General features: G+C 44.1%; 1 protein-coding gene and 1 long non-coding RNA gene across 4 annotated transcripts; both read left to right on the top strand.

The window, feature by feature from the left end:
• Positions 1 to 212: 212 nt before the first annotated feature.
• LOC144276933 (uncharacterized) lies at positions 213 to 4,684 on the top strand. Its single transcript, XR_013348364.1, has 5 exons — positions 213 to 335; positions 443 to 607; positions 2,433 to 2,600; positions 3,265 to 3,425; positions 4,469 to 4,684. It is a non-coding gene; the product is annotated as an uncharacterized LOC144276933 (long non-coding RNA).
• Positions 4,685 to 8,448: 3,764 nt separating this feature from the next.
• On the top strand, positions 8,449 to 26,914 carry LOC144276930 (uncharacterized). 3 transcript variants are annotated; one of them, XM_077837387.1, is made up of 9 exons: positions 8,449 to 8,847; positions 10,105 to 10,698; positions 12,756 to 12,826; positions 14,410 to 14,518; positions 16,941 to 17,071; positions 17,384 to 17,491; positions 18,424 to 18,542; positions 19,302 to 19,458; positions 25,237 to 26,914. In XM_077837387.1, the coding sequence occupies exons 1-9, from the start codon at positions 8,516 to 8,518 to the stop codon at positions 25,383 to 25,385; spliced, it is 1,770 nt and encodes a 589-aa protein (XP_077693513.1). In that variant the 5' UTR covers positions 8,449 to 8,515; the 3' UTR covers positions 25,386 to 26,914. The 3 variants fall into 3 exon arrangements, 2 of the variants coding, with proteins under 2 accessions (XP_077693513.1, XP_077693514.1); XR_013348363.1 differs by lacking the exon at positions 18,424 to 18,542 and having other exon boundaries at positions 25,237 to 25,370; XM_077837388.1 differs by lacking the exons at positions 14,410 to 14,518; positions 16,941 to 17,071.
• Positions 26,915 to 27,483: the final 569 nt, after the last annotated feature.

Genomic DNA, 27,483 nt, shown 5'->3' with positions numbered 1-27,483 from the left:
ATGGCTTGGAATGATGGAGGCCTAGGGAAATTAAGTCCCATTCCTACCAAGGAGCCTTGGTCAAGACAGACGCAAAACAACATCTGTGGTTGTTTCCTCATGTCGAAGGTCCTGAATAAAGATACTGTTGTGCTGTAGAAACCTGTAATTTACATGAATCCTGTATAACTGCATTTTAAATGGAAAAATTAGTGTTTTTATTTCCATTCTAGATATAGATGAGTGTGCAAGAGGTATCCATAACTGTAATCAGGATGCTACTTGTCTGAATACTCTTGGCTCCTATTTCTGTGTGTGTCAGAGTGGGTTCATTGGCGATGGCATTCACTGTAAAGGTAAGGAGACGAGATTACCTGTTGGTTACTTACATGTGACTGGGAAGAGGTGAGGCGTGGATGTGTTTCTCATCCTGATGTTTTCATCTTTGTCCTCCCTATGGCAGCAAAAAGCATATGGTCCCCATGGTCTCCGTGGTCAGTCTGTACTGTCACATGTGGATACCAGAACCAGATGCGGATCCGCTTGTGCACCCATCCAGAAAGTGGGATGCGTTGTGAGGGACCTTCTGCTGATCTCAAGCTTTGTCCCAATCTAGAACCATGCCCAAGTGAGTCCAAACTCATTCATTTCTCCAAACTCATACAGATTGCTGTATGATTTCGATTCCCTATGCAACATTTGTCAGCTAAACTGTGCCAGTTTGGCATGGGAACCAGAAATTGGGATGTCCTGCTTCAAAACAGACTAAATGAGAATCTCATTTGCTCTCAGCAGCTCTGCTTTTCAGTTCTCTATCCCCTAGAGCATGAGTCCTCACAAAATGATGATCAGTTGTGTTGGTATAACAGGATGGCTGACCCCAGGACCTTGTACAGGAATGTAGGACTCCTTGAGTTCCCCTAGGTGTAGCTCATAAAAACCCTGTCTTAATAGTAATTACCTTGAATCCTAAGTCATACTGGCAGGTGGGTGCAGTAAACTCCAACCAGTGTATAAAGGGGTTCACAGGGTGTCTCTGGCCACAGGGGACTAGTACAGAGGAAGAAAGCCCAAAGAACATCTAAGCTTGGAAAGTTTAGATTGAGGTTATGTTATTGCTTTCGAATTTCCACTAAAGCCAAGCCCAGGAAGAGGGTGCTTGGATACTAACTCAGGAACTGCTTGCTGTGTTGAGGATGGAAGTAGGACTCAACCTGTTCAAAGCTGGTTTGCCATTCTCTACAGCAGTGGAGCCATAAAAAGACAGGCTGTAACAGAAGCTTTCTCACTGACAATCCCTTGTATTATATGCTTCTTTAGTTGACCACAAGTTAGAGTAATTCTTAGGGCTTGATCTGCTGATGACCTGCTTTGGTGTAGTCATTTCCATTAATGCAAAGTGGGCATAAAATATTACCAAGCGAGAATGGTAGTAGCAGTTTGCATTGGGGAAAACAGCTACCCAAGGTTCAGGAAAACTGTGAATTGGACCCTTAGTTGGCACCTGTAATGGGGTACACTTATCATTGATAGCGCCCCCTGGTGCCTGGGGTCCAAATGAAAGTCCAATTAAATCTATAAACCAGTAACTCAACTCTACTCCTGCACAGGTCCTCTTCTGCTGCTGCTTTGTCACAGGATCCCCCCACTGCCGCCTCCTCTCCCTGGGGACTCTGGTAGCTTCCCTTAGGGATCTCTCTGCCCCTTGTGAGCCCTAGCTCAGGGCCCCCCACAGGAGCCTACCCTGCTTTGTGTGGGCCTTCCAGCCTGACTTCTTTGCTTCTCTCTCCCAGGCCTTCCCGCCCTAACCTTTTCACAGCAGGGGGTCACTAATTGTCATTAATTATTTTTACATCACCATCAAGTGGGGGCTAGTTGTTAGGTCACTGGCTGAACCTTAAAGGACCAGCCAGCCTGTGACAGCACCTATCAAATAACATGTCATCTCCTGCATTTGAAGGAAGAGATCATGTCAGTGGAGTAGAAGGTGGTCACAGGACAGCATGGATTGTCACAATTAGGACTGTCACTTGGAGGAGCTTGCCAGAAAAATAAGCTGTCCTGAGCCACGACATGTATCAACATGTGATGACGGTGATATTTTTGGTATGTTTTAACAGCCTGCGAGTCTATCTCAGAGCATACCCAGTGGCCCCATTGCTTCTAGAACAATGTAAATGTAAAAGCTGAGTTCAGGGCTTCACTAAAAATATATCCATAAGGTAAAGCAGAGACATTTCTGCTGAGAGAGAGAGTGTGCTATTTATTCTGTGACAACATCCTCGTCCTAATGATTATTTTCCATTATCCTCAATGATGTGAATCCCTTTCAGTGAAGTGTATCCTCATGGAATGTGACAAGATTCAACACAAATAGCTGCTAATAGTCTGAATCAATATGGATCTGCCACCTTGCTCAGAGAGATGAGAATGCTTCTGTTTCATTTCTCTAGTGAATGGCCAGTGGTCAGAATGGTCACCCTGGTCAGTGTGTTCTGACACCTGTTTGGGAATCAAGAAAAGAATCCGGATTTGCAATAGTCCTGCTCCTTCCAGAGGAGGTTTGCCCTGTGCTGGGTTAAAGGAGGAAGTCACTGTGTGCAACAACAACAAATGCCCAGGTACAGTAGTTATTTTGAATACTGTAATATTTCACCAAAATATCAGACGCAGATGAGACTGAGAAAGAGATTCTGTTGCATAAGTAATTGTAAAAGGGACTTCAGTACCAGATTGGAGTGTCCCCAGAGCTCTGCTTCCCACCACATCTCTGCTCCCATTTCACCCTACACTGCCTCCCACTCCTAACTACTCCCTTTGTCTCCTCCTCCCATCAGTAGGTGTACATCTTCCTTATGCCTTGATGCTTAGAACAACCACCTTTTCCTGCATACCAAATCTCCATTTCCTTCTTCAAGTCCCTCGTTAAAACCCCTTTTCTGTGAAGACTTTAGTTCATTTTCCCCTCACTGTTAAAGTCTCTGTGGCTTCTTGCATGCTAACTACTGGTCCATGGTTTTTATTCAAATTGCACTGTAAGTTCTTCAGGGCATGGCTACTACATTTTTCATGTTTTGTAAACTGTGATGTACCCGCACAGTACTTTATGAATAATAATGATGCTGCCAGATGAAAAAGTGGCCAGTGGCTTGCATGAAAAGACCAATTTGCAACAGCCCATCTGAAGTTATCTTTCCTGAACATAAATGCCTGAAACATGTAGAAATTAAAAAGAAATGAAGTAGAGAAGCACTGGTCATGATGCTTGTCTTTTCTTTGTCTCAGTTGATGGGATGTGGTCTCCGTGGGCATCCTGGACTCCCTGCCCCATCTCTTGTGGCCTCGGCGTGGTGAGCCGATCTCGACGATGCAATAATCCTGCCCCAGAGCACGGGGGAAAGAACTGCACTGGACACGGATATGAGGAAGGTTCTTGTGGATTTCCAGTAAGACATAGATCTGTAGGATAATGGATTTTAGAATATTCCTGTCAGAAAGAAAACAGAGATCTATTATCACTGTTGGTGGAACTTTAAGAAGGTTCAGAGGAGCATCCAGAGTTCAGATGCTTATTGAAATGGACAAAATGGGTTTGAATTAGAAGAATGGGAGTGTTCCTCAAACAATCAATAGGAATGAAGGGAGAAGTCCTCCCCAAAAGGTTGTTCTGACTGTAGCCTAGCAGCTCACTATCAACCTGATCCTGAGATACTCTTCTGTTGAAGCCAAAGGGAATTGCTGCTGTTTAGGATCGCTTTTATAAGGTTTTTTGGAACTGTCAGGTCTTAATGTAAGCAAACAAGATAATGACATTTCTAGAATGTCTGCTTTATAATAGTAGAACTCTATGCATGTTATATTTTTCTGTTTATTCAACCTCACGTTTTTAAATAATGACTAACATCTAATTTCTATTAAATTTTACTTCAGTCACTCATAAAGGGCAGAATTACTCACAGTGTGGATCTTGGTTGCCTATACTATGCTTGTTTTGATAGTGGAAATTCCGTTGATGTCAGTTAAAGTTTCAGATGTAGAAATTTCAAGATGACCAACTGCACATATTAAAGAAGAATCTGACCTGATAAATTTCAGAGTAGCAGCCGTGTTAGTCTGTATTCGCAAAAAGGAGTACTTGTGGTACCTTAGAGACTAACAAACTTATTTGAGCAGAAGCTTTTGTGAGCTACAGTTCACTTCATCTCTGAAACCTGTCATTATGCAAGGCACTGAATTTAGCCGTATGGAGTGGAAATCTATCGTCTTCATGAAAAAAACTCGTGGAATACATCCGATGAAGTGAGCTGTAGCTCACAAAAGCTTATGCTCAAATAAATTTGTTTAGTCTCTAAGGTGCCACAAGTACTCCTCTTCTTTTTGACCTGATAAAGTTTTTCTTCTAAATGTTTCTTTTGCAGCATGCTAAGAATACTGCATTAGAAATTCAATCCTTGCCACATAGTCTGTCTCTTATCTGTTTTATTTCTAGGAGGATTTTTGCAAATACCTGAAGCGACCATCTGAATCCATTATACCAGGGAAACTGATCCAGTAATCAGTCTAAGGAAGTTAGTGTGCTGAAAAACTATTGAAATTCAGTGGCCTCTAATTCACTTACATGCCTTTGAAAAGTCCAGCTGTACTGAAAAGTTCCAGAAGAAACCTGCCTCAATAGAAAACTTATAGTCATAGTACTTACTGGAAAACACACAGTATTGGTGTTGGAACCAGTGTAGTGTACTGAATGCTAAGGCCTATTGTGTTCATGACTTTAATAGAGAATAAAAGCTGGGCACAAAATGAAGACTTACATAATTACTTTTTTTGCTGCGAGGCAGAGGGAAACTTGTACTATGCCTTTGAATAAGAAGCTAAACCCCAGTAAGCAAAAACAGTGAAGCCAAGGATGGGGGAAGGATGCCAGGGTCGAAGACAGACAGAGAAACCAGAAGCATCCTTTTGAGAAGTGGGGCATAAAGCACTATACTGTCTGCAGAATTTACAAATATGATAAAACACCCCTGTCACTAACACTGTATTTATGGCACTGCTTCATGGGCAGGGATGGTGTCCCTAGCCTCTGTTTGCCAGAAGCTGCGAATGGCGACAGGGGATGGATCATTTGATTACCTGTTCTGTTCATTCCCTCTGAAGAACCTGGCATGGGCCACTGTCAAAAGACAGGATACTGGGCTAGATGGACTTTTGGTCTAACTCAGTGGTTTGAGCATTGGCCTGCTAAACCCAGGGTTGTGAGTTCAATCCTTGAGGGGGCTATTTAGGGATCTGGGTTAAAAATTGGGGATTGGTCCTGCTTTGAGCAGGGGGTTGGACTAGATGACCTCCTGAGGTCCCTTCCAACCCTGATACTCTATGATTCTAGTATGGCCGTTCTTATGTTCATTTACTTTTGGTGGGTGATTCATTTGGCACTATCCCTCCCTCGCATCAGCCAGGACACCAGGTAGCAGTGACACACTGAAGACAGTACCCTTCTACCCTGGATCCCCTCAGTCCCTCTTGGGGCACGTGTCAAGAGCTGCAGCTTCGATCCTTTCATGTTCTTAGGTCAGGTTTTTGGGTTTGTACAACTTCTGTATGGATTTAATGAAACAGGTACAGTTAAACTGATACCATCCCCTAGGGTGTATGTAGTGAAGGTGCCACTGGACTCTTTGCCGCTTTTACAGATCCAGACTAACACGGCTACCCCTCTGATACTGGTACCAAAGGTGTTTATATTAGTTCATTTGGGCAAATGCACTGTAATGTGCTCACTGACAGGCATCTTCATACCAGCATGAGTGTGGCCAGGCTAGGGGGCTGCACAAGGATCAGTGTAACACCCTCTCTCACAGAGCCATGAGTACAAAATCTGGCTGTAGGCCAGCCCTGGTTATAAATCACAGGGAGGAGGTGTGTGTATGTCCAGGGAGAGCAGCCCCTGAGGGGTGGGGCAATGCCTGAGAAAGGTCAGGGGAGCAGTGTCAGGGGGGCCCCCAGGCCAGTTGTGCTTGGGGAGGAGGGTGTAAAGGGGAGCAGTGCCAAGGGGTGTGCGTGGCTGGGAAGAGGGGCAATACCTGAGGGAGGTCAGAGGAGCAGTATGGGGGGGGAGGGGAGCAACACATCAGTGGGGTGACTGGGGGGAAACAGTACTGAGGGGGTAGCGGGGGAGAGCCGCAGTAATTGGGGGGGATTGGGGGAGCAGTGTCAGGGGGGACAGCAGTAGCTGGGGGGGATCCCAGGGAGCTGTGCTGGGGGGGTGTCCAGAGGAGCAGTGTCGGGGGGGCAGTAGTACATGGGAGGGGGGGTGACTAGGGGGAAGCAGCACTGACGGGGTGTCGGGGGGGGCAGCAGTAGCTGGGGGGGGATCGGGGCAGCTGTGCCGGCGGGGGGGTGTCCAGGGGAGCAGTGTCGGGGGGGGCAGCAGCACATGGGAGGGGGGGTGACTAGGGGGAAGCAGCACTGAGGGGTGTCGGGGGGAGGGGAAGCAGTAGCTGGGGCAGATTGGGGGAGCTGTGCCGGCGGGGGGGGGGTGTCCGGGGGAGCAGGGGCGGGGGGTGACTAGGGGGAAGCAGCACTGAGGGGGTGTCGGGGGGGGGGGAAGCAGTAGCCGGGGCGGATTGGGGGAACTGTGCCGGCGGGGAGGTGTCCAGGGGAGCAGGGGCGGGGGATGCCTAGGGGGAAGTGGCACTGAGGGGGTGTCGGGGGGGCAGCAGTAGCTGGGGGGGGATCGGGACAGCTGTGCCGGCGGGGGGGGTCCAGGGGAGCAGTGTGGGGGGGGCAGCAGCACATGGGAGGGGGGGTGACTAGGGGGAAGCAGCACTGAGGGGGTGTCAGGGGGAGGGGAAGCAGTAGCCGGGACAGATTGGGGGAGCTGTGCCGGCGGGGGGGTGTCCGGGGGAGCAGGGGCGGGGGGTGACTAGGGGGAAGCAGCACTGAGGGGGTGTCGGGGGGGCAGCAGTAGCTGGGGGGGGATCGGGGCAGCTGTGCCGGCGGGGGTGACTAGGGGGAAGCAGCACTGAGGGGGTGTCAGGGGGAGGGGAAGCAGTAGCCGGGACGGATTGGGGGAGCTGTGCCGGCGGGGGGGTGTCCGGGGGAGCAGGGGCGGGGGTGACTAGGGGGAAGCAGCACTGAGGGGGTGTCAGGGGGGCAGCAGTAGCTGGGGGGGGATTGGGACAGCTGTGCCGGTGGGGGGTGACTAGGGGGAAGCAGCACTGAGGGGGTGTCGGGGGGGCAGCAGTAGCCGGGGCGGATTGGGGGAGCTGTGCCGGCGGGGGGGTGTCCGGGGGAGCAGGGACGGGGGTGACTAGGGGGAAGCAGCACTGAGGGGGTGTCGGGGGGCAGCAGTAGCTGGGGGGGGATCGGGACAGCTGTGCCGGTGGGGGGTGACTAGGGGGAAGCAGCACTGAGGGGGTGTCGGGGGGGCAGCAGTAGCCGGGGCGGATTGGGGGAGCTGTGCCGGCGGGGGGTGACTAGGGGGAAGCAGCACTGAGGGGGTGTCTGGGGGGCAGCAGTAGCTGGGGGGGGGGGTTGGGGGAGCTGTGCTAGCTGGGGGGGGGGTGTCCAGGGGAGCAGGGGCGGGGGGTGACTAGAGGGAAGCAGCACTGAGGGGGTGTCTGGGGGGCAGCAGTAGCTGGGGGGGGGGTTGGGGGAGCTGTGCTGGCGGGGGGGGGGTGTCCAGGGGAGCAGGGGCGGGGGGTGACTAGGGGGAAGCAGCACTGAGGGGGTGTCGGGGGGGCAGCAGTAGCCGGGGCGGATTGGGGGAGCTGTGCCGGCGGGGGGGTGTCCGGGGGAGCAGGGGCGGGGGGTGACTAGGGGGAAGCAGCACTGAGGGGGTGTCGGGGGGGCAGCAGTAGCCGGGGCGGATCGGGGCAGCTGTGCCGGCGGGGGGGTGTCCAGGGGAGCAGGGGCGGGGGGTGACTAGGGGGAAGCGGCACTGAGGGGGTGTCGGGGGGGCAGCAGTAGCTGGGGGGGGATCGGGGCAGCTGTGCCGGCGGGGGGTGACTAGGGGGAAGCAGCACTGAGGGGGTGTCGGGGGGGCAGCAGTAGCCGGGGCGGATCGGGGCAGCTGTGCCGGCGGGGGGGTGTCCAGGGGAGCAGGGGCGGGGGGTGACTAGGGGGAAGCAGCACTGAGGGGGTGTCGGGGGGCCAGCAGTAGCCGGGGGGGGGGGGTCCCGGGAATCTCCATGAGGTGCCTCGTCCCCCAGTCGGGGCTATTTGGGGCGGGGGGGGCTCTCTGCCCCGCCCCCACCGCGGCAGGTCTCGGGCGACCCCGGCTGCCGGCGAGGCCCCTCCCGCCTCCGAGGGCAGGTCGGGGCTTCCGGTTCCGGGGGGGCCGGGCGCTGCGGCGGAGGCAGAGCGGGGCCGCGGCCCCGGGGAACGGGAAGGGGAGCGGCCCGGAGGCGCCTCGGCCGGGCGGCCCCCCCCGCCAGCCAGCCCCGCGCCCGTTAGGGGGTCGGACCCCCCCGCCGCGCGCGCGGTGCCCGCGAGCCCCGTCGCTGCTGGGGGGCGCCCAGGGCCCCGCCCGCCTGGGATGAGAGGCGGCCCCCTGCGCCGGCCGCGGAAGGGAGAGCGCCCGGCTGCCGCAGGCGCCCGAGGCCCGAGGGGCCCCGGCCCGGCCATGGGGCGCAAGAAGAAGACGCTGCACGACTACGCGGCCGAGTTCACCGACCTGGGCGTCAAGCGGCACCTGCTGGAGCCCGGCGGGCCCGGGGAGAGCTCGGTGGTGGAGACCCTCTACTGCAAGTCCTGCGAGCTGCCCATGCGGGTGCGGCGGGACCGCATCCTGGAGCACCTCTCCTCGGGCCGCCACTACCGCAACCGCCGGCTGGTCAAGCAGCACGGCCTCCGCGCCCCGCTGCTGCTGTGAGTCTCGGCCCGCCGCCAGCCCGGGGCCTCGCCCAGGGGAAGCCCCCCAGAGCGGGCCTGTGCCGGTCAAACCGGGGCCTGCGGGGAGCGCCCGCCGCTGCCGCGCCCGGGGCGCCTCCCCGCGGGGGCCGCCGGCCCTGCCTGGCCTCGGGGTTGAGTCGTTTGTCCTCCCCCCAGGCGGTTACACGGGGGTCTTGTCCTGCTCCACGGAGTTCAGCCTCGTGCTGTCTTTCAGGGAGGGGCTATTCTTTCATCCTGGAAAAAGCTGGCCTGCTTCCCCCACCCCATCCCCGAGTGGTGCTAAAACTTCCTCCGAGTCCTTCCTGCGAATTACACCCCCCTCCTGCACATAAACAGATGGCAAACTCCCTGATTTCCAGGAAGTGTGAGGGCAGTAGTGTGGTAGCTTTGTGTTTGTCCGTTTCAATTCGGCACAGTTGGTTTAGAACAAAAAAAAACAAACTCCAAACAAACAAACAAACAAAATCCCCGGGGTTTTATAAAACCTAAGATCTCTAGAAATATTTTTACTGCTAAGAAGGTAATTTAGTTTTTAAACATCCCCTTGCAGCCTTTGAAACCCAAGTATTGCAGAGTACTAAGAACTTGGAAGTGGAAATGACTTAATTGATTTTTCATGATCAAAGCGGAATAGTACAAAAATACCCTCAGAAGTTTAAACTGTTTAAAAAAAACAACCACACTGTTAATTCAGAGTAGTGTGGTAACAGGTGAGGAATTTTTCAGAGTTGGTAATGTGTATTTTAAGATGTGTATGTTGCCTGTTTTACTTAAAGTACACTGACTGGGAAACATATTGCAAATTTCTTGAATTTTATGGATTAAAAAGAAAGTAAAACAAAAGCAAGTGTAACCATCAGAATGAACGTCATCCATTTATTCTGGTAACTTGTTTCAATAGAATGATTTAGGTTACTTCACAGAATACTAGTAAGTGCACTTTGTATATTTTGTGAAAGTGTAGCTAATAGCTCACCATGAAGAACCTGCTATTAAATCTTGTTAAGATGGGAGATACTATTTTCGTTCTGTATAGCTAACTAAATTTAATTGCCAGATAGCATGTCAGTCAAATGATGGAATAAAACTTTAATACATTTATGATCACACACCTAGAGACATCTGAAGCTCAGTAAAACTTCCTCAGTTTTCTCTTGTTGGAATAAAATCTTTGTATTTGAATAATCCTGAATTACAGCAGCTTCCTTAAGACTTTTGTCCCCTTTTATCTAGATCTGCAGGTTCAGACCTTGGTACCAGCCTTTCCATGCAACTTGACACTCCTTCCCTGCTTTCTCAGCCTTCATTTATTCTCTCAACCAATCCCTGCATCACCAGCACCGGCACCAGCTATAGCATGGTACCATCTCCACCTTCCTACCACAAGTCCTTGATCCCTGTTCACCCCAGCGCCATCAGCTCCACAACCAGTGTCATGTCTGCCAGAGAAGACCAAACACCCTCTACCTCCACCAGTCACCCGTCGGCATTTGCTGCCCTCCATATGAGAAATGCGCCTGTTCCCTCAAAACAGAGCATCCAAAGACTTGTTATTTCTGAGGCATCCAACAGTGTGGCTTCTGGAGGGTCAGTGGGACGGTACAGCAGTAGTGGGACTTCAGGAAGCAATATTGGTCTTGCCCTCTTTGGCGTGGGGCTTGGTAACAAAGCATTGTTTCAAAGTTTAATGGAAGAAAATGGCTGCTGTTTGCTTTACATTGTGGAGGATCAGCTGCCAGATGTGGAACGTGCCTTCAATACAGAATTCCTGGCCAACACCAGGGTGCTACGGCAGCAGGATGCTGACATAGTGCTCAATGATCAACGGTACAGTCCGCCAATAACTTCCATGCATGTTTCCTTATTAAGTAATTAAGGCTTTAAGAGATAAGTAGCACTATCAATCAGTGTTCTTACTCTGTCTTTGGAAAATTTTCCTAGAGTTAGGACACACTTGGTGAATCCTGCTCGTCTGACCTCAGTAGCCTCAATATTACATTGTGAGATTGGAACGCTGTATTCCTTTCACCAGCAGGTGGCAGCTGTAGGTCTAGTTGAATTACTTTACTGTTTGCGATCCTCAGGATGTCTAGTACGCATTCTAGGATCTCGCTGGGAAGCGTAGTTTAACTTAGGTATATAGGGCTTCTGGATGTAGCTGTACAAACAAACCATCTGTCTCGTCTCCGCGGATAGTTTTCTCAGGGATGATGCCTTTGGCCAAATTCCCTTCCTCATGCTGTCATGTAGCATGTCGTCTGTCAGTTTCCCTGCTGGCTGCCACCTTTCCACCGCACAGTGCCTGGCTTGTTTCAGTGGAGGCAAATGTGAAAAGCTCATAAAGCACTCTGGGATCCTTCAAGATGAAGGGTACAGTGTAAACGTGCAATATTATGTTGTGTTTATATTGTTTCACTAAATGTTCTGGAATGCTGATCTAGATTGCTAAAAACACGTTGGCTAAATAGAGTTCCTGTCAACTTTCAAACTGGAACAGGTACAGAGAAGGGTTACTAGGATGATCCGAGGAATGGAAAACTTGTCTTATGAAAGGAGACTCAAGGAGCTTGGCTTGTTTAGCCTAACTGAAAGAATGTTGAGGGGAGATATGATTGCTCTCTATAAATATATCAGAGGGATAAATACTGGAGAGGGAGAGGAATTATTTAAGCTCAGTACCAATGTGGACACAAGAACAAATGGATATAAACTGGCCACCAGGAAATTTAGACTAGAAATTAGACAAAGGTTTCTAACCATCAGAGGAGTGAAGTTTTGGAATAGCCTTCCAAGGGAAGTAGTGGGGGCAAAAGATCTATCTGGCTTTAAGATTAAACTCAATAAGTTTATGGAGGAGATGGTATGATGGGATAACATGATTTTGGTAATTAAATATTCATGGTAAATAGGCCCAATGGCCTGTGATGGGATATTAGATGGGGTGGGATCCGAGTTACCCAGGAAAGAATTTTCTGTAGTATCTGGCTGATGAGTCTTTCCCATATGCTCAGGGTTTAGCTGATCGCCATATTTGGGGTCGGGAAGGAATTTTCCTCCAGGGCAGATTGGAAGAGGCCCCGGAGGTTTTTCGCCTTCTCTGTAGCATGGGGCACGGGTCACTTGCTGGAGGATTCTCTGCTCCTTGAAGTCTTTAAACTACAATTTGAGGACTTCAATAGCACAGATATAGGTGTGAGTTTTTTTGCAGGAGTGGTGGGTGAAATTCTGTGGCCTGCGTTGTGCAGGAGGTCAGACTAGATGATCATAATGGTCCCTTCTGACCTAAATATCTATGAATCTGTGAAAGCAATATTTCAGATTTCACACAAATCTTAAAAGGGAACAGTGACTCTGAAAGATGTTACTTCACAGTAGAAATTCAAAGGTAAAAATCGGTTAAATTTTACTCACTGTACATTTTTTTGCAATTTGCTGTGTAGATTTGTGTTTTAAGCCTTTCCCCATATGTTTTGATAACATAGAGGGTTCAAACAGGTTTTGAAAGAAACCATTCTAAAGGTTTTTCTATTAAGCTGTGAACACATGCTCTTTATAACTATACCATTAAAAAAAGTATTTAGGGAGGCTGCGGACCATGAATTAAGTCAGCGTTCCATTTAAAAAACTCTACTAAATGTAGGAACCCAATCTGTTCCTGGTACTGTTGCCCCAGAGCTTATGTCCTTGCTGTTCTTAAAAAAATAACTTTCCCTGCTCGTAATATTACTGTCTCCTGGGAGTTGCTGGTTTCTTTCCCCACCCTCTTCCTGATGTGAGGAACTTTTGTAATGTTCAAGAATCTTTTTCTCTCCTTAATTTTGGCCACTGTTTGTTTCAGCAGAAATTTTGTCTCCATCTAAGTATTTTTCTCTTAATTGCTGCAGTGTCTCTGGAGCCATTGTCTGTTCACCACCTGAAGCGGCCTCTGAAATTGTGATAGATGCTTTACGAGCAGGTAAGGGGAACTGAAGTAGATCTGCAGCAAATTCTGCTTTCATATATAACATGTTGCCCCACTGAATTGGGCCCACTATGTTTATAAAGCTACATCCTTAGTTGTTTGCACCAGAGGAAACACCATTTGGGTAGAGACACAGTGAACTCAAAAACTGATAGTCTACTAAAAAATGATTTGGCTTTTGAAATCTCCTGGATCTCCTTATTGGATAATTGATCTAAGACATGCTATTAGGGCCCAATTTTGTGCTCCTGAAGTCAGTGGCAAAACTGCTATTGACTTCATGAAAGCAGGATCAGGCCCAGTTTAAGTACTAAATTGACTATTTTAAAAATAATTGTAACATTAAAAACACCCCAAACTGCTAATTTTCTGGTTTTCATATATTTCTCCAGCTAAAGATCAGTCATATATTTGTTCTGAATGCTTGTTTAAATGAAAATTGTTCCAAGAATGAAATCCTTTTGTGTCTTTTACATATGATGATTAAAGAACATCTGCCCCAACAAAACTTAGCACTTATGTCTGGGAAGTCCATGTCAGAGCTGGAATTGAGGAGTTTCTGGATCCCATTCTCAGTCTCAGCCCTACACTCAGTCCACTAGAGCAGGGATCCACAATTCTTTGTAGTATCAATCCATCTTAGTGGGGTGATTGTCTTGTGGACACCTCTGTTCCCATTTGCTGTCTCATGGCATAGTTGTGGCAAGTACATCAGGGGCATACATGGAAAAGTAACATTAGGAAAGTATTAATGCATTTAATCAACTGTAAATGGAGAAGAGAGCCAGCACCCGCTAACAGACCAGCTCTCCGTGGACTACCACCAATTGCTCAGTTGGTCAGTGGTGTTCCATAGACCATGGTTTAATGCAGTGGTGCTCAAAACAAGTTGCCTCTTTTATCTTTCTACTAAAATGTCTCAACATTTTTATATGTGGAAATAATTTTTCTCTAGTGGCCTATAAACTGTACTTCTCTAGACACCAATTGAGCTTCCTGGTTAGTGATGATGCATCTGTGTTAATGCCCTCTGAACAGGACTGACTTCAGTTTTATTTGTAAATTCCTTGTCTTAATTCAATAAGGCCCTCCCATCAGCATTTATATCAGGGATTATTCTTCCTCTCCAGTGATTAAAATCACTTGCAGTCTGCCTCTTTGTACCTTGTAGCTTCCCTTGAGGGATACACTGAGTGTCTAATTGCATAATTAGGGAGAACTTAGTCCACAGAAGACAATGACCCTAATGACTTGTAATGTCAGTGGAGCTTGTACTGTGTTGTTGTTCTGACTACAGGTAACTGAAATGTCTGTTCAGAGAAACACAGCTAGGTATAAAAGAAAACCCAAGAAGATCAGAGTTTCATTATCGCTAAAAACAATCACTTCTTGAGGTTTGTAAATAGTAAATGGTAGCTGCTGTAGGTATTGAAAATCATTCAGCAAAAACAGTTTTTTCAGTTTTCTGAAACCTTGTCTCTGGAATGTGTTGACATGTATAGAACACTGCAGAATATATAATGTTCAGTGTGGATTATGTCCTGCCTTCAATTTTGTATTCTATGACATTTACATAGGGAAAGGCGTGTTTTGCGAGAAGCTACCCAGTTTAGATAGGCAGACAGCAGAGGCTTGTTTTGATGAAGCTGACAGATGTGGAAGACCATTGGTCTGTGGATTCTACAAGTAAGACCAGCATTTTTTTGTTTTCAACAAGAAGCATAAATGTAAAGTAATGTTTCTATCTGATGAAACCTTCCTAAATTTTTATAGCTACTTAATACTTGTTTTAGAGAAATTTTGCTTAGAAGGTAGCTAAACAGAGAGCTCGGTGGACTTGCTGCTTCAAAATTCATTGTTCACGCTTCATAGAGATGACAATTGAATCTTTTCTTAATTGGCATAGGATTAAAATTAATTTATTCATCTACGCTGGATTGGGTGCTAACAGAATTTGTATTACAGGTACCTAGGATAAGATTTTCAAAAGCATCTAAGCATGTTCAGAAGTGACTTAGGCTCCTAAGTCACTTAGATGTTCTTGAAAATGTTATGCCAGATCTTTTTCAGAGGTGAGGAAAATGTACTGGTAACTAGAATTACTGAGCCATACTATGGATCAACTTTGCTGGTCTGTGGTTTCAGAAAAAAAACAAAGTGGGAATTTTTTTGTATGTGTATACAGTCATCTAATTCAGCAGACATGGGTTTTGGTAAAAGTTAGGCTACTTGAGATCTGCATTTGGCTGTTCTCTGTTGCAAAACTAAATACTTTGCAAAAATGTTGAGTCCAGTGAAAAACATTACAACATTAAGCCTTGTCGCACAGTACAATTCCTCCTCACAGACAATTTCTGCTTGTGTCTTGCACTTGTTTTCTTTCAAATCCTAGGAATGTGAAGAGCTTATTTGTTTGGCTGTTATTTTTTTTAATAACTACACTGACAATTCTGTTGCAGCAATCGAAAAATAAAATTAGAAGTAAATAGGTTCTGTTTTTTAAAATATCACAGCATAATTTTCTATAAAAAGCATGCAGAAGAGATTTTATATATTTTTAAAACTTATCTTTATTTTGAATATTTGTTACTGACTTGCTAGCTGTATCCTAAATCTTGTACTGACTGAAATAGGCCAGCCCTTCTTCAGTGGACCAGACATAATTGTAGGGTGTAAATAATAGAGTAGGCTTTGAAATAATAATGTTCTTTGTAAAGAATGTATTTAACACAAACTCTTTCTGAGCTACTACTGATGTAATTAGGCCACTGTAATTTGGTGAAATTCACCTCTATGCATGTAGCCAGTATAGTACGTACGTGTTATTTAAACGTAATGTAAGCCCTATTTTGAATACTTTAGGCTGACCTTCTGTATACAGGTGAATTTAGCTCATTATTCCTTATAACACCTTTTGGAAGAAGTCGTATTTGTACATTCTAGGGTCGCATAATGGACATCAAAATGAAAGTCCTGCTTGTTTTCAGAATGGTTGGCCCATTTAAATAGGAGTACATGTAGTAAATATTAAAAGGTGTTTTTTCTCCTTGTGGTTGTATATATAGATCTTAGGGCTTGTCTACACTACAGGCTTTGTCGGCATAATTTATGTCTCTCAGGAGTGTCAATAAGCCACTCCCCTTGGTGACATAAGTTACACCGACCTAAGCGCTGGTGTGGACAGCGCTGTTGGCGGGAGAGCTTCTCCTGCCGACGTAGCTATTGCCTCTCGCAGAGGTGATTTTATTATGCCAACGGTAAAGCTGTCTCTCATTGGCATAGAGTGTCTTCACCAGACATGCTGCGTTAAAGCACTGCTGTAGCGCTTCTAGTGTAGACTAACCCTAAATCATAAATCACTGTAAATATGGGGAAAGTGGGTTAATTCTAATGTACTTCCGCTTTGTTACAGTTCTGTAAACTCGGTAACTCCACTGAAGTCAAGGAAAGTGGCTCTGAGTTTACGCTCAGCATTTGACCCAATGTGTTTAGTAACAGTGTGGATTATTTCCCTCCCTGCCTTCCCCCCAGCCTTGACCACTTACTGTTTTTTTTGTTGAAAACTGTTCATTTCATTTTAAGCAAAAATTATCTGTATGCAAATTATATATAGATGGAAATATATTCAAACACAATATATACTGTGATACTGCATTTTGGTTTGAGTGCTTCAGAGAAAGTTGAGCCCAAGCCACAAGGTTGGATCTGAACTTCTCTAGAGTGGAGGTTTTTTTTGTTAAGACCTAATTGAATATAAAAACATAAAGGTGTCTTTTTTTAGCTATATATAACTTCCTGGACATTGCTCATCGCTTTATTTATAGTGGCTTAATATCTCAGTTTATATTGTTGGTAAAGAGCTTTAAGGGCAAATACTCATTCTGCTTATTGCCTGTAAGAACTTATTGTGAGGTTTTTTTTGAAAGTCTCATAAATTGCTGAGCAATTGATCTCATCAGAAAAATTGGACTTTGACCCTTGTCTAAGTTGGAAGTTGTCTGAAGTCCAGACTCTTTTCTGCCCCCAAACATCTGACTGTATGTCAGTGGTGTAGATGACCTGTTCTGTACTGAACACTCACTGTTCCACATTGGCTGTCTCTCTGTAGGCGTTTTGATCCAGCCCTGCAGTTCTTGTATAAAAAAGTCCATGACAGCCAGGCACTGGGGAGGATTCATCGGATTTCGACAGTTAGCAGCATATATCCAGCAGCATCTCTTAGCTTCCTAAAAAAGTCAGGTACTGAGTAGCTTTCTTATAGAAGAAGAGGTTGGTTCTGTGAAGGGATAGCAATTTATCTTGCCATATATGTGTGTGTGTGTATGTGTGTGTCCTGCAATGCATTATTCTGTCCCTTATGGCAGGGAATATTCCCTTTGACCCTAATGTTGATTGTGGACGAGTGAGTATATCTGTATGTTCTTTGAAATAATATTTCTGGTGCTCTTACATTGGTTTTCATGCAGTATAGATATCTAGGTTTGCTCATAGGTTTTATAGGTTTTATAATGCTAAATCTTCTAGTGCCCATTTTTTCCCTCTTACTTCCAGGTGGGATTTTCTATAATGCTGCTGTACATGATATTGATATTATCAGTTTGTTACTGGGAGAAAGTGCACCAGATACAATATTTTCACTGGGACATGCATTCTGTGCAGGTAAAACTTCATGGATTGGTGACATTGTATTGGATGTGTTGTTAGTTTCCTAGTAATTGCAGATTTCAGTGCTAGAAATTTGAAAATATGTGAAGGGGCAACTAATGTAGATGTTCTCTCATGGATCTGTTTGAAAATGGAAATACAGAACAATTTCTAGAATGTTGGAATAGATTTGCAAACACTTAAAAAACTTCACTGAATTCTGTGGATTTCTCAGTGCTGCAAAACTATTATAGGAATATCAGTAATGCCAATTACTGTGAACATTGGTGATTTGTAAAGGGTTGCTAATATTACCATTTCCAGGGGGTTTCAAACAAAGCTTTGTGCTTAACAATATCATTTTTTCAGTTCTTTGGTTAAACCTGACATAGATAAAGTTGATTATTTCCCTTTTAATACTTCAGACTGTTAAACTATTAATCAGAGTCTGTTTTTCATGTAATATTGGTTGCTGCCAGCAATCAGCTGCCATTGCTACAAGCGGCAGTATAGACCATCTTAATGTATGGTAGGGCATTGAATTGCCAGGAACAAAACCAATAAGTGACCATATAATGGAATATGTAGGCCGCATACTGAAGGCTGCCTGATGTTGTCTGTATTGTAACCACAAAGGCAAGTATGTTTCAAAGGCGAAAGGTTCTCCCTAAGGTAGGCCAGGCTGCTTGTCCTGGAGAGTTCAGCCCCCAGTAACTACAGTACAAGGTTCTCCAGAGTTTAGCGGTGCCGAAGAGTGGTGTGGACGACTGTAGTCTGATTAGTGTAGGCGGCCACACACATGTTCAGTATTTACTGTGCTTCCTGTTTTACTGTTTAAAGATGTTCTTTTCACTATAACGCCTCTTACAAAATAAGAGCAATTTTGTGTACAAGAGACTTGCTGGTTTAATTTCCTAGTCTGAGTTAGTGCCTCTCTTGTCACTCAGATATGGCCTACTTGAAGGATGCAGACACTGTAGCAGTCAGCATGAAATTTCCTAGTGGAGCAATTGTTACTTTGGACGTCAGTCAGCACTGTACTAAAAGCTGTGATCAGAGACTAGAGGTGGGTTTTTTCAGATGAGTCTGTCATGGTGCTATGGGTATACGCACACTACACAGAACACTACTACTGCAGTAGAAGTAACAATTAATTGACTGTCATGCTCTCCATTTAAAATAAACCTCCAGTTTTGTTAGCCAAATTCTGCCACTGGATATGCACATGGTCATTTTTTGGAGTTACTGTGAGCTTCATATGGTCACCCAAGAGCAGAATTTGGCCCTGATAGTTTCTCAGCTGTTTCAGGTGCCTTGAGTCTTAAACTTTGTAGACAACCTATCTCCCTCCCCGCCCCCTTTTTTTTTTTAATGTAATGTTTTTATTGTGGACACAGCAAGCCAAGAGGTAAATCAGAATCACAGATATAAATGGTACCAAGGGGGAAAAAAAGGTACAGATCTATCATTATTGGAGGAAATCTTTTCTGCCTAAGTTCATGTTGGTTTATATTAGAGTGGCAAAAATATAAAGTTCTCTAAGCTGGATTTGGCGAGGGGAAATGTTTAAGCCTTAAAATAAAAGCAGCTTGTTTCATAACCAAGGGAGAGTGGATATACTGTGCAACTGCAACCCAGGCTAGTACAGCGTGTGCTTGCATCCTCTGTAGTGACTGAGCAAGTAATTCTACCTGTTGGAGGAGTTACTCCTCAGGTGGTACAAGCCCATGGTTTATAGATTGTTTTAAGGCCAAAAGCATGTTAATTTAGGGGTCTTTAACACATGTTTATGTGTATTTTTGTTTTTTTCCCCTCTTTCTCCTAGGTTCATGGTTCTCAAGGAACATTACGGGTAGATAATCAGAATCCCTTGGGAATTACAGAACATGGAACATCTGTGTCTATATATTCACAAACCCAGGCTGATCGGTACAAAGAAGCATACAGAGAACTCTTTAGACACTTTCTCAGAACTCTCAAAGGTTAGGAAAAAATTGCCAACATGCAATGTCCATTTATTTGTAAGAGTAATCTTAATTTCACTTTTGGATTTGCTTTTAACAAACGTTAGTCTTGAAGATTGTTCCAAAAGCGATGTCAATTTGGGGTTCATTTATTCTTGGAATCTCAGACTCCGCAACGAGAGAAAATGAAGAAACTGGTGTTTATATGAACTCTAAACACCAGCCAGTGTGAACAGTTTGAAAAGTAAAACCTTGTTACCATTAAATAACTCTGAAATCTAGATTGTTGGTTTTAAAATTAGAATTGGCATTTCTGGTGGCAGCCAAATAAAATGCTAATTGATGACACTGGCAGTGAATGGGTCTAGTTCTGCCCTTGGTTGTCTCACTGTGTCACATGTATATCTGAAGACAGAAGTTGGCCCTAAAGCTGTCAGATGTAGAAAAAGAGTGTAGATTTTCAATGTTTAATGCTTAGTGTTTAACTCGTTTAAGGTTTGCTGGTGGTTTAAAGGAGCATCCATGAGCTGGAAATTTGCTGACAGTACAGTTTTCATAGATTCGGAGGCCAGAAGAGATCATTGTGATCATCTAGTCTGACCTCCTGTATAACACGGGCCAGAGAACTTTCCAAAATAATTCCTAGAGCAGAGCTTTTATATTTATTTATTTATTTACTTACTTATTTACTTATGTATTTATTTATTTTGTTGGGGGTGGGAATCCAGTCTTGATTTAAAAATTGTCAGTGATGGAGAATGCACCACAACCCTGGGTAAGCGGTTCCAATGGTTAATTACTTTCACTGTTAAAAATTTACACTTTATTTTCAGTATGAATTTGTGTAGCTTCAGCTTCCAGCCATTGGATCATGACATACCTTTCTCTGCTAGATTGAAGAGCCCATTATTAAATATTAGTTCCCCATGATAGGTACTCATACACCGTATTCAAGTCACCCCTTAACTGTCTCTTTGTTATGCTAAATAGATTGACCTCTTTGAGTCTGTGACTACAATGTATGTTTTTTAACCCTTTACTCATTCTCGTGGTTCTTTTCTGAACTCTCTAATTTATCAACCTCCTTCTTGAATTGTGGGCACCAGAACTGGACACAATATTCCAGCAGTGGTCGCACCAGTGCCAAGTGTAGAAGAAAAATAACTACTCTAATTCTACTTGTGATTCACTTGTTTATGCATCCAGAGATCACGTTAGTCTTTTCACTGGGAACTCATGTTCAGCTGATTATCCACCACAACCCGCAAATCTTTTTTCAAATTCACTGCTTCCCAGGATAGAGTTCCCCATTGTGCAAGTATGACCTACATTCTTTGTTCCTAGATGGGTACAATCACATTTTGTCATGTTAAAATGCATATTATTTGCTTGCATCCTGCTTACCATGGGGTTTGGGTCACTCTATATCAGTGACCTGTCATCTTCATTATTTGCCACTTCCCCAGTTTTTGTGTCATCAGAAAGCTTTATCCGTGATTTTCTTTCAGGTCATTAATAAAAATGTTAAATAGCATAGGGCCAAGAACTGATCCTTGCAGGACTCCACTAAAATTATCAGTGATAATTCCCAGTGTACATTATATTTATGAAACCTATTAGTTAGATAGCTTTTATCCATGTAATGTGTGCCATATTAACTCTCTGTCATTCTAGTTTTTTAAATCAAAATGTCATGTGGTACCAAGTTAAACACCTTACACAAATCTAAGTATATTACTTCAGTAGTTTTACCTTTATCAGCCAAACTTGTAGTCGCATCAAAATAAGATATCAAGATAGTTTGACAGGCTCTATTTTCTGTAAACCCATGTTGAATAGCATTAATTACATTGCCTTCCTGTAATTCTTTATTAATCGAGTCCTGTATCAGCTGCTCCATTATCTTGCCTGGGATCATTCTCAGGCTGACAGGCCTATAATTACCCGGGTCATCCTGTTTACCCTTTTGAAAATTTGGCACAACTTTAGCTTTTGTCCAGTCTTCTGGAACTTCCCCAGTTCTCCAAGATTTACTGAAGATCAACATTATGGTCTAGATCAGTGCTTCTCAAACTTTTGCACTGGTGACCCCTTTCACATAGCAAGCCTCTGAGTGCGGCCCCCCCTTATGAATTAAAAACACATTTTTATATACTTAACACCATTATAAATGCTGGAGGAAAAGAGAGGGTTGGGGTGGTGGCTGACAGCTTGCGATCCCCTATGTAATAACCTCACGACCCCCAGTTTGAGAACGCCTGGTCTAGATAATACTTAGCCCTGCCATGAGTGCAGGGGACTGGACTAGATGACCTCTCAAGGTCCCTTCCAGTCCTATGATTCTATGTTTAACAGTCCAGTGAGCTCCTCAGACAGCTCTTTGAAAACTCTTGGATTAAAGTTTGTTACCTGCATTGTTGTAGAGGCAACTAAAGAATTTCTTCTCTTCCTGTCCTTCAGTTCCTTGATTAATTTTGTTCTCGAAATCTCCATTTTGAGTTGAGTATGCCTGTCTTCCCTCTTTTTATCCTCCCTGTTTGTTTGTTTAACGCCCTTGACTACTCTAGCCAGCCCTGAGAAGATTAGTCTCCCGTCTACTGAGGTGAAGGCCATCCAAACTATACAGCCCCTTCACCCCACAGAAGCAAAACCCACCACCCTATACCACTTATTTAGCCAGAAGTTCACGTCTAGAATCTTCTATCTTCCTTTGCTTGTGGGGCAAGAAGTAACTCAGAGAAGATAGCTTGGACATTCTATTTTTTACAGAATGCTTCAAGTTTCCTGAAGTAATCTACTGTTCGCAGTATGTCCTGCGACACTGACATTAGTGACTCTATAGGATTCTTTCACATCAACTTCAGAAGCCTATCCAACCTCAGAGTCATATCTCAAGTCTTGGCTCAGGGAAGGCAGCACTCCAGGGTGTTTGTCTGCTGTCCCTTGTAGAATGTTCTTTCGATTCTTCTAAGTTCTGGATCGTCTCTCTTCCTTGGATGGTTGTAGGACTTTGTGGGCAAGCTTGATTTTCTGACAGGTTGGGCCAACCTGCCATCTACAGGTGTATCCCATACATTTCTCCGTTCCCTTGGACCAGCTGGAAGAGGTTTCTTCCACAGTTTCCACTCTGATGAATTGGTATCGATTAGAAATGTCTAGTGTGGAATTCCTCCAGGTCCTTTTCTCTGTGGTAGCCACAGCCTGCCTACTCCTGGCTATCAGCCACACAGAATGCCAACATAACATCTTACCTCTTGTGGTTACGAACTGTCAGGCCTCCACTCTGACTTCCTCTCTCTCCGACTCCTTGGTGGCCATCTCCTTTCTTCCTTGAAGCTGGAGTACTGATGTTTCCTGAACCTGGCTGTCTAGGAATGCCTCAGCTTTTCTTATTCTCACTAATGTGTCTATTTCCCCCTCCTGACCAAGAATCTTCTCCTTCAGCGCAGTCACCGGCCTGTACTTCATGCACAGGAAGTCGCTTCTAGTTTTAGGCAGGAAAGAAAACATGGCACATCTGTTGCATGTCACCACTATGCTTGAAATCACTTGTAGAACTGAACCTGGAAGATTCCCACACTCCCTTCTCTAAACTCACTCTGAAATTCTCCTGTTAGCTGCCTCTGTTCATGGCTCTCAAGTTCACGTAATAAGTACAGTATAAAATGCCACATTTTAAACAAGCTGCTATTAATACCAAGATCCAAAACAATAGCTAAATTGAAGAAATCTTTAAAATACATCTAATATCTTCCTCCCCAGAGAGAAGTGCTTCTTTCCTTTCAAAATGTTCTTACTGTGTTGAGCAAAATGGGTGCAAGGTCCTCCTACAATGCAAAACTTTAGAGCCTACAAGTCTACTCAGTCCTCCTCCTCCTTGTTCAGCCAATCGCTAAGACAAATAGGTTTGTTTACATTTATGGGAGATAATGCTGCCCACTTCTTATTTACAGTGTCACCAGAAAGTGAGAACAGCCATTTGCATAGGACTTTTGTAGCTGGCATTGCAAGGTATTTACGTGCCAGATATGCTAAACATTCGAATGTCTCTTTATGCTTCAGCCACCACTCCAGGGGACATGCATCCATGCTGATGATGCTCCTTAAAAAAATAATGCGTTAATTAAATTTGTGACTGAACTCCTTGGGAGAGAAATGTATGTCTCCATCTCTCTTTTACCTGCATTCTGCCATATATTTCATGTTATAGCAGTCTCGGATGATGACTCAGCAGATGTTGTTTGTTTTAAGAACACTTTTGCTGCAGATTTGACAAAACGCAAAGAAGGTACCAATGTGAGATTTCTAAAGATAGCTAGAGCACTTGACCCAAGGTTTAAGAATCTGAAGTGCCTTCCAGAATTTGAGAGGGATGAGGTGTGGTGCACGCTTTCAGAAATCTTAAAAGAGCAACACTCCTATGCGGAAACTACAGAACCCAAACCACCAAAAGAGAAAATCAGCCTTCTGCTGGTGGCCTCTGATTCGGAGGATGAAAATGAACATGCATCAAACCACACTGCTTTGGATTGTTATCAAGCAGAAACTGTCATCAGCATGGACGCGTGTCCTCTGGAATGGTGGTTGAAGCCTGAAGGGACATATGAATCGTTAGCGCATCTGGCATGTAAATATCTTGTGATGCCGGCTACAATAGTGCCATGCGAATGCCTGTTCTCACTTTCAGGTGACGTGAACAAGAAGCAGGCAACATTATCTACTGCAAACGTAAACAAACTTGTTTGTCTGAGCAATTGACTGAACAAGATATAGGACTGAGTGGACTTGCAGGCTCTAAAATTTTACATTGTTTTATTTTTGAATGCAGTTATTTGTACATAATTCTACATGTGTAAGTTCAACTTTCATGACAGAGATCGCACTACAGTACATGTATTAGGTGAATTGAAAAATACTATTTCTTTTGTTTTTTACAGTGCAAATATTTGTAATCAGAAATAAATATAAAGTGAGCACTGTATACTTTGTATTCTGTATTGTACTTGAAATCAGTATATTTGAAAATGTAGAAAACACCCAAAATATTTAAATAATGGTGTTCTATTATTATTTAACAGTGCAATTAATCACGATTATTTTTTTTAATCACTTGACAAGCCTACTTCTAGCATGTAAAGGACCAATCACTTTGCAGATTGTATAAGGCAAGCTTCAGGGTGTTCTTGCCTACTTTTTTTTTTTTTTTAGTCTCTAAGGTGCCACAAGTACTCCTTTTCTTTTTGCGAATACAGACTAACACGGCTGTTACTCTGAAACTTAACTACTTTGTTTACTATGAAAGTACCCACAGTAATTAGTTTAGTTAGCTTCTTTCTCCCTTATTTACCATAAACATATTCAAAATACGTTTCAAAATAGTTAGTTGTTTGAGCAATTACTTGTTCAGGCTTGTCTTCTCTTAACTTGGGCCTGCTCGTGTGAGCTAAGTTAGCCCTACAAACATTTGGTTATTACCAGATACACTGATGAACCCTATTTTTATAAAGATCATTATTATTTGTATTACAGTAGCTCTTGCAGGATGCAAGTGAGATTGGGACCCCATTGTGCATAGGCACCATACTTGCAAATAGGAAGAGGTAGTCCCTGCCCTGGAGAATTTATAGTTTAAACAGACAAAGGGTGGAAAGGGAAACATAGGTGAAGTGACTTGCTCATGATCACATGGTACTTCAGTGGCAGAGCTAGGAATAGAACCCAGGACTCCTGATTGAGAGTCCAAAGCCTTATCCTCTATGCTTCATTGCCTGTAGTAACATAGTCTTTCTTTTACAGGCAAAGAACCCCCTGTTATCACCAAAGAGCAGTTTCTCTGGACGATTCAGGTAGCTGCAGCTGCCGAGCAGTCTTGGAGGAACGGATCTGCTGTTGACTTACGCAATGAAGCAATAGATGTGTCTCTAATCAAGACTGAAATAATGTGACACACACTGCTGTTTGAAGTGAAGGGTATTCCCTGAGCTCTGCTAACGGGAGTGAGGTCTCTTCATCTAGGGAGGTTTCCACTGTTGTCTTAATACAAAACTAAACAACCTTTTTTATTATTTTTTACATTTTCACTGACAACGCCTGTAACTCGGATACCTTTTAGAGCTACAAAAGTGTTCAGTACTGGTGTTACCGATGATTCAGGACTCTGAGAGGAGATTATGGGAGGCTTTGTCTGCAGTGGTATTTCCTTTTTTCAAGGAGTTAGTTTCAGGTTCTGGAATACTGATTTCCTGAAAGTGGATTTCCCAGACACTAATCATGATATTGACAACGACGTACTGACAACCTGCTGTTGTAGTGAAGACTGTGCAATGAACATTTATAATGGCAGCTTGAAAATGAGGTGCAACCATGGTGTTCAAAATGAGAGCATCCTTTTGGTCCATACGGTACATCTCATTAGTATATGCAGGAATGTGATTTGTGTACTAAATACCCCTGTTCTGAATCCCCCATCTATCCAACTGTCCACGTTGTTCTTAATTCATTGCTATGGTTTTGAAATAACATCGCTGGGAAGTTGTGAGCATCTAACTTTTTGAAAATGAACAGGCAGGGAGACTTCTGGCTCTAGAGTGTAATGAAAGAAACTTGGAAGGCATGCTGTGAATTGGACTGTTTCACAGAGCAAACCATGCACTTGGGCATTTCTCTATGAACACTGCATCACTGTTAAAAAATAAAGGTTTATTTTAGAATAAAATTGTGAATCTCTACACAGTAGCACTGTACAACGTCTGTTACAAGAAATGTCACCAGGATGCAACAAAGAGAGTACAATCTGTCAGCAGTTTTGTTTTCCTTGCTTGAATCCAAATTCATGTTTCAGTGTTTCTTCAATAGGGAAATTAAATAATACATGTTTTCCCTGAGTGGGGGAAGGGAATATGATATACATGCTTGTTACAGTCCACCAGATTTGGATTACACATCACAGGAAAAGATAGTGCCTTCCATAACAGGCAAGTCTGCTTTAAACCAGGTTATTTGTAACTTTTTATTCTTATGTTGAGCATATTGAAATTTATATATTTGACTTTTGTATTCTTGTTTGTATTTCTCATACCCTGGTTTTCAAGATTTAAAAAAAGGGTTTTTTTAATTGTATTAAAATAACATTCTTGCATTGAATGTGTGAGCAACTATACGTCACATTTTCTCTTCCTGAAAAAATTTCTTAACTCTGTCAATTTCCAATTCTTATATATATATATATATATACGGTATATATTACTAAAACTAGGAATAGCTGTGATATTTATAACTAAACCCAGTTCTCTCATGGAAATGGTTTTTTAAGTGTCATTTTTTTTTAAACCCAAAGAAAGCTGTGTCTTAATGATATACTGTCAGATTTGTGGTATATTTTCTGGCCATTTATTGAAAGATAGTTTATATATAACCCTCTTCCCCTAAATTCCATTAAATCAAGATAGCCACTTATTAAATGAAAGCGAATGTTTTTCTTTTGTTGGGGTTTTTTCTTTTTGACATGAATGTTTGATCCAGCCATAGTTCTTCTAAAACTTACATTTTCCTAAATGTAACTTCCTTAAGTATGACCTCAGATTGTCTCTGCTCATATGTTGCAGAAAGTAGCACCAGTGTGCTGAAAGCTTGTAGAAATGAGGTAGACTTTTTGTATGCACTGACCAAGATTCATGCACAGCTGCTCCCCAGTCACAGATGAATGCCGTGTCTTGTTTTGAATGATGGGATCCTGCAAGCAATTTTCTCAATGCACTCAAAGCCTATCTTAATTTTACTTTGGCTTGGGTAAGTACTTCTGTGCTTTGCTCGTTTGTATCTTCACACTACTCACTGAGTTGCAACAGCGAGCTTCCCATTTCCTGCTCAAACTTCAGGCCAATTCTGAAAGGCAGAAGGTAACTCTCCAAGTTGTAGATCATTAGTACTATGAGATCACCTCCTGGGCCATCTAGTCAGGAGCTGCTTTTCTATCAGAGCCACTGTATTTCAGACGTGTGTTTTATTGTGTTACAAAAAACAAACAAACCACAGCTATAAAAA

This window comes from Eretmochelys imbricata, chromosome 18 (genome assembly GCF_965152235.1).
Source record: "Eretmochelys imbricata isolate rEreImb1 chromosome 18, rEreImb1.hap1, whole genome shotgun sequence".
NCBI lineage: Eukaryota > Metazoa > Chordata > Testudines > Cheloniidae > Eretmochelys > Eretmochelys imbricata.
The sequence above is the reverse complement of the archived record's forward strand: the minus strand, read 5'-3'. Positions and strand labels throughout refer to the sequence as shown.

Excerpts from the sequence above, each read along its gene's own strand:
- LOC144276930 (XM_077837387.1), top strand. The coding sequence starts at position 8,516 with ATGAGAGGCGGCCCCCTGCGCCGGCCGCGGAAGGGAGAGCGCCCGGCT. Across the intron at positions 10,699-12,755 it reads ATAGTGCTCAATGATCAACG|TGTCTCTGGAGCCATTGTCT; the intron begins GTACAGTCCGCC and ends TAATTGCTGCAG. Across the intron at positions 14,519-16,940 it reads TTGGTCTGTGGATTCTACAA|GCGTTTTGATCCAGCCCTGC; the intron begins GTAAGACCAGCA and ends GTCTCTCTGTAG.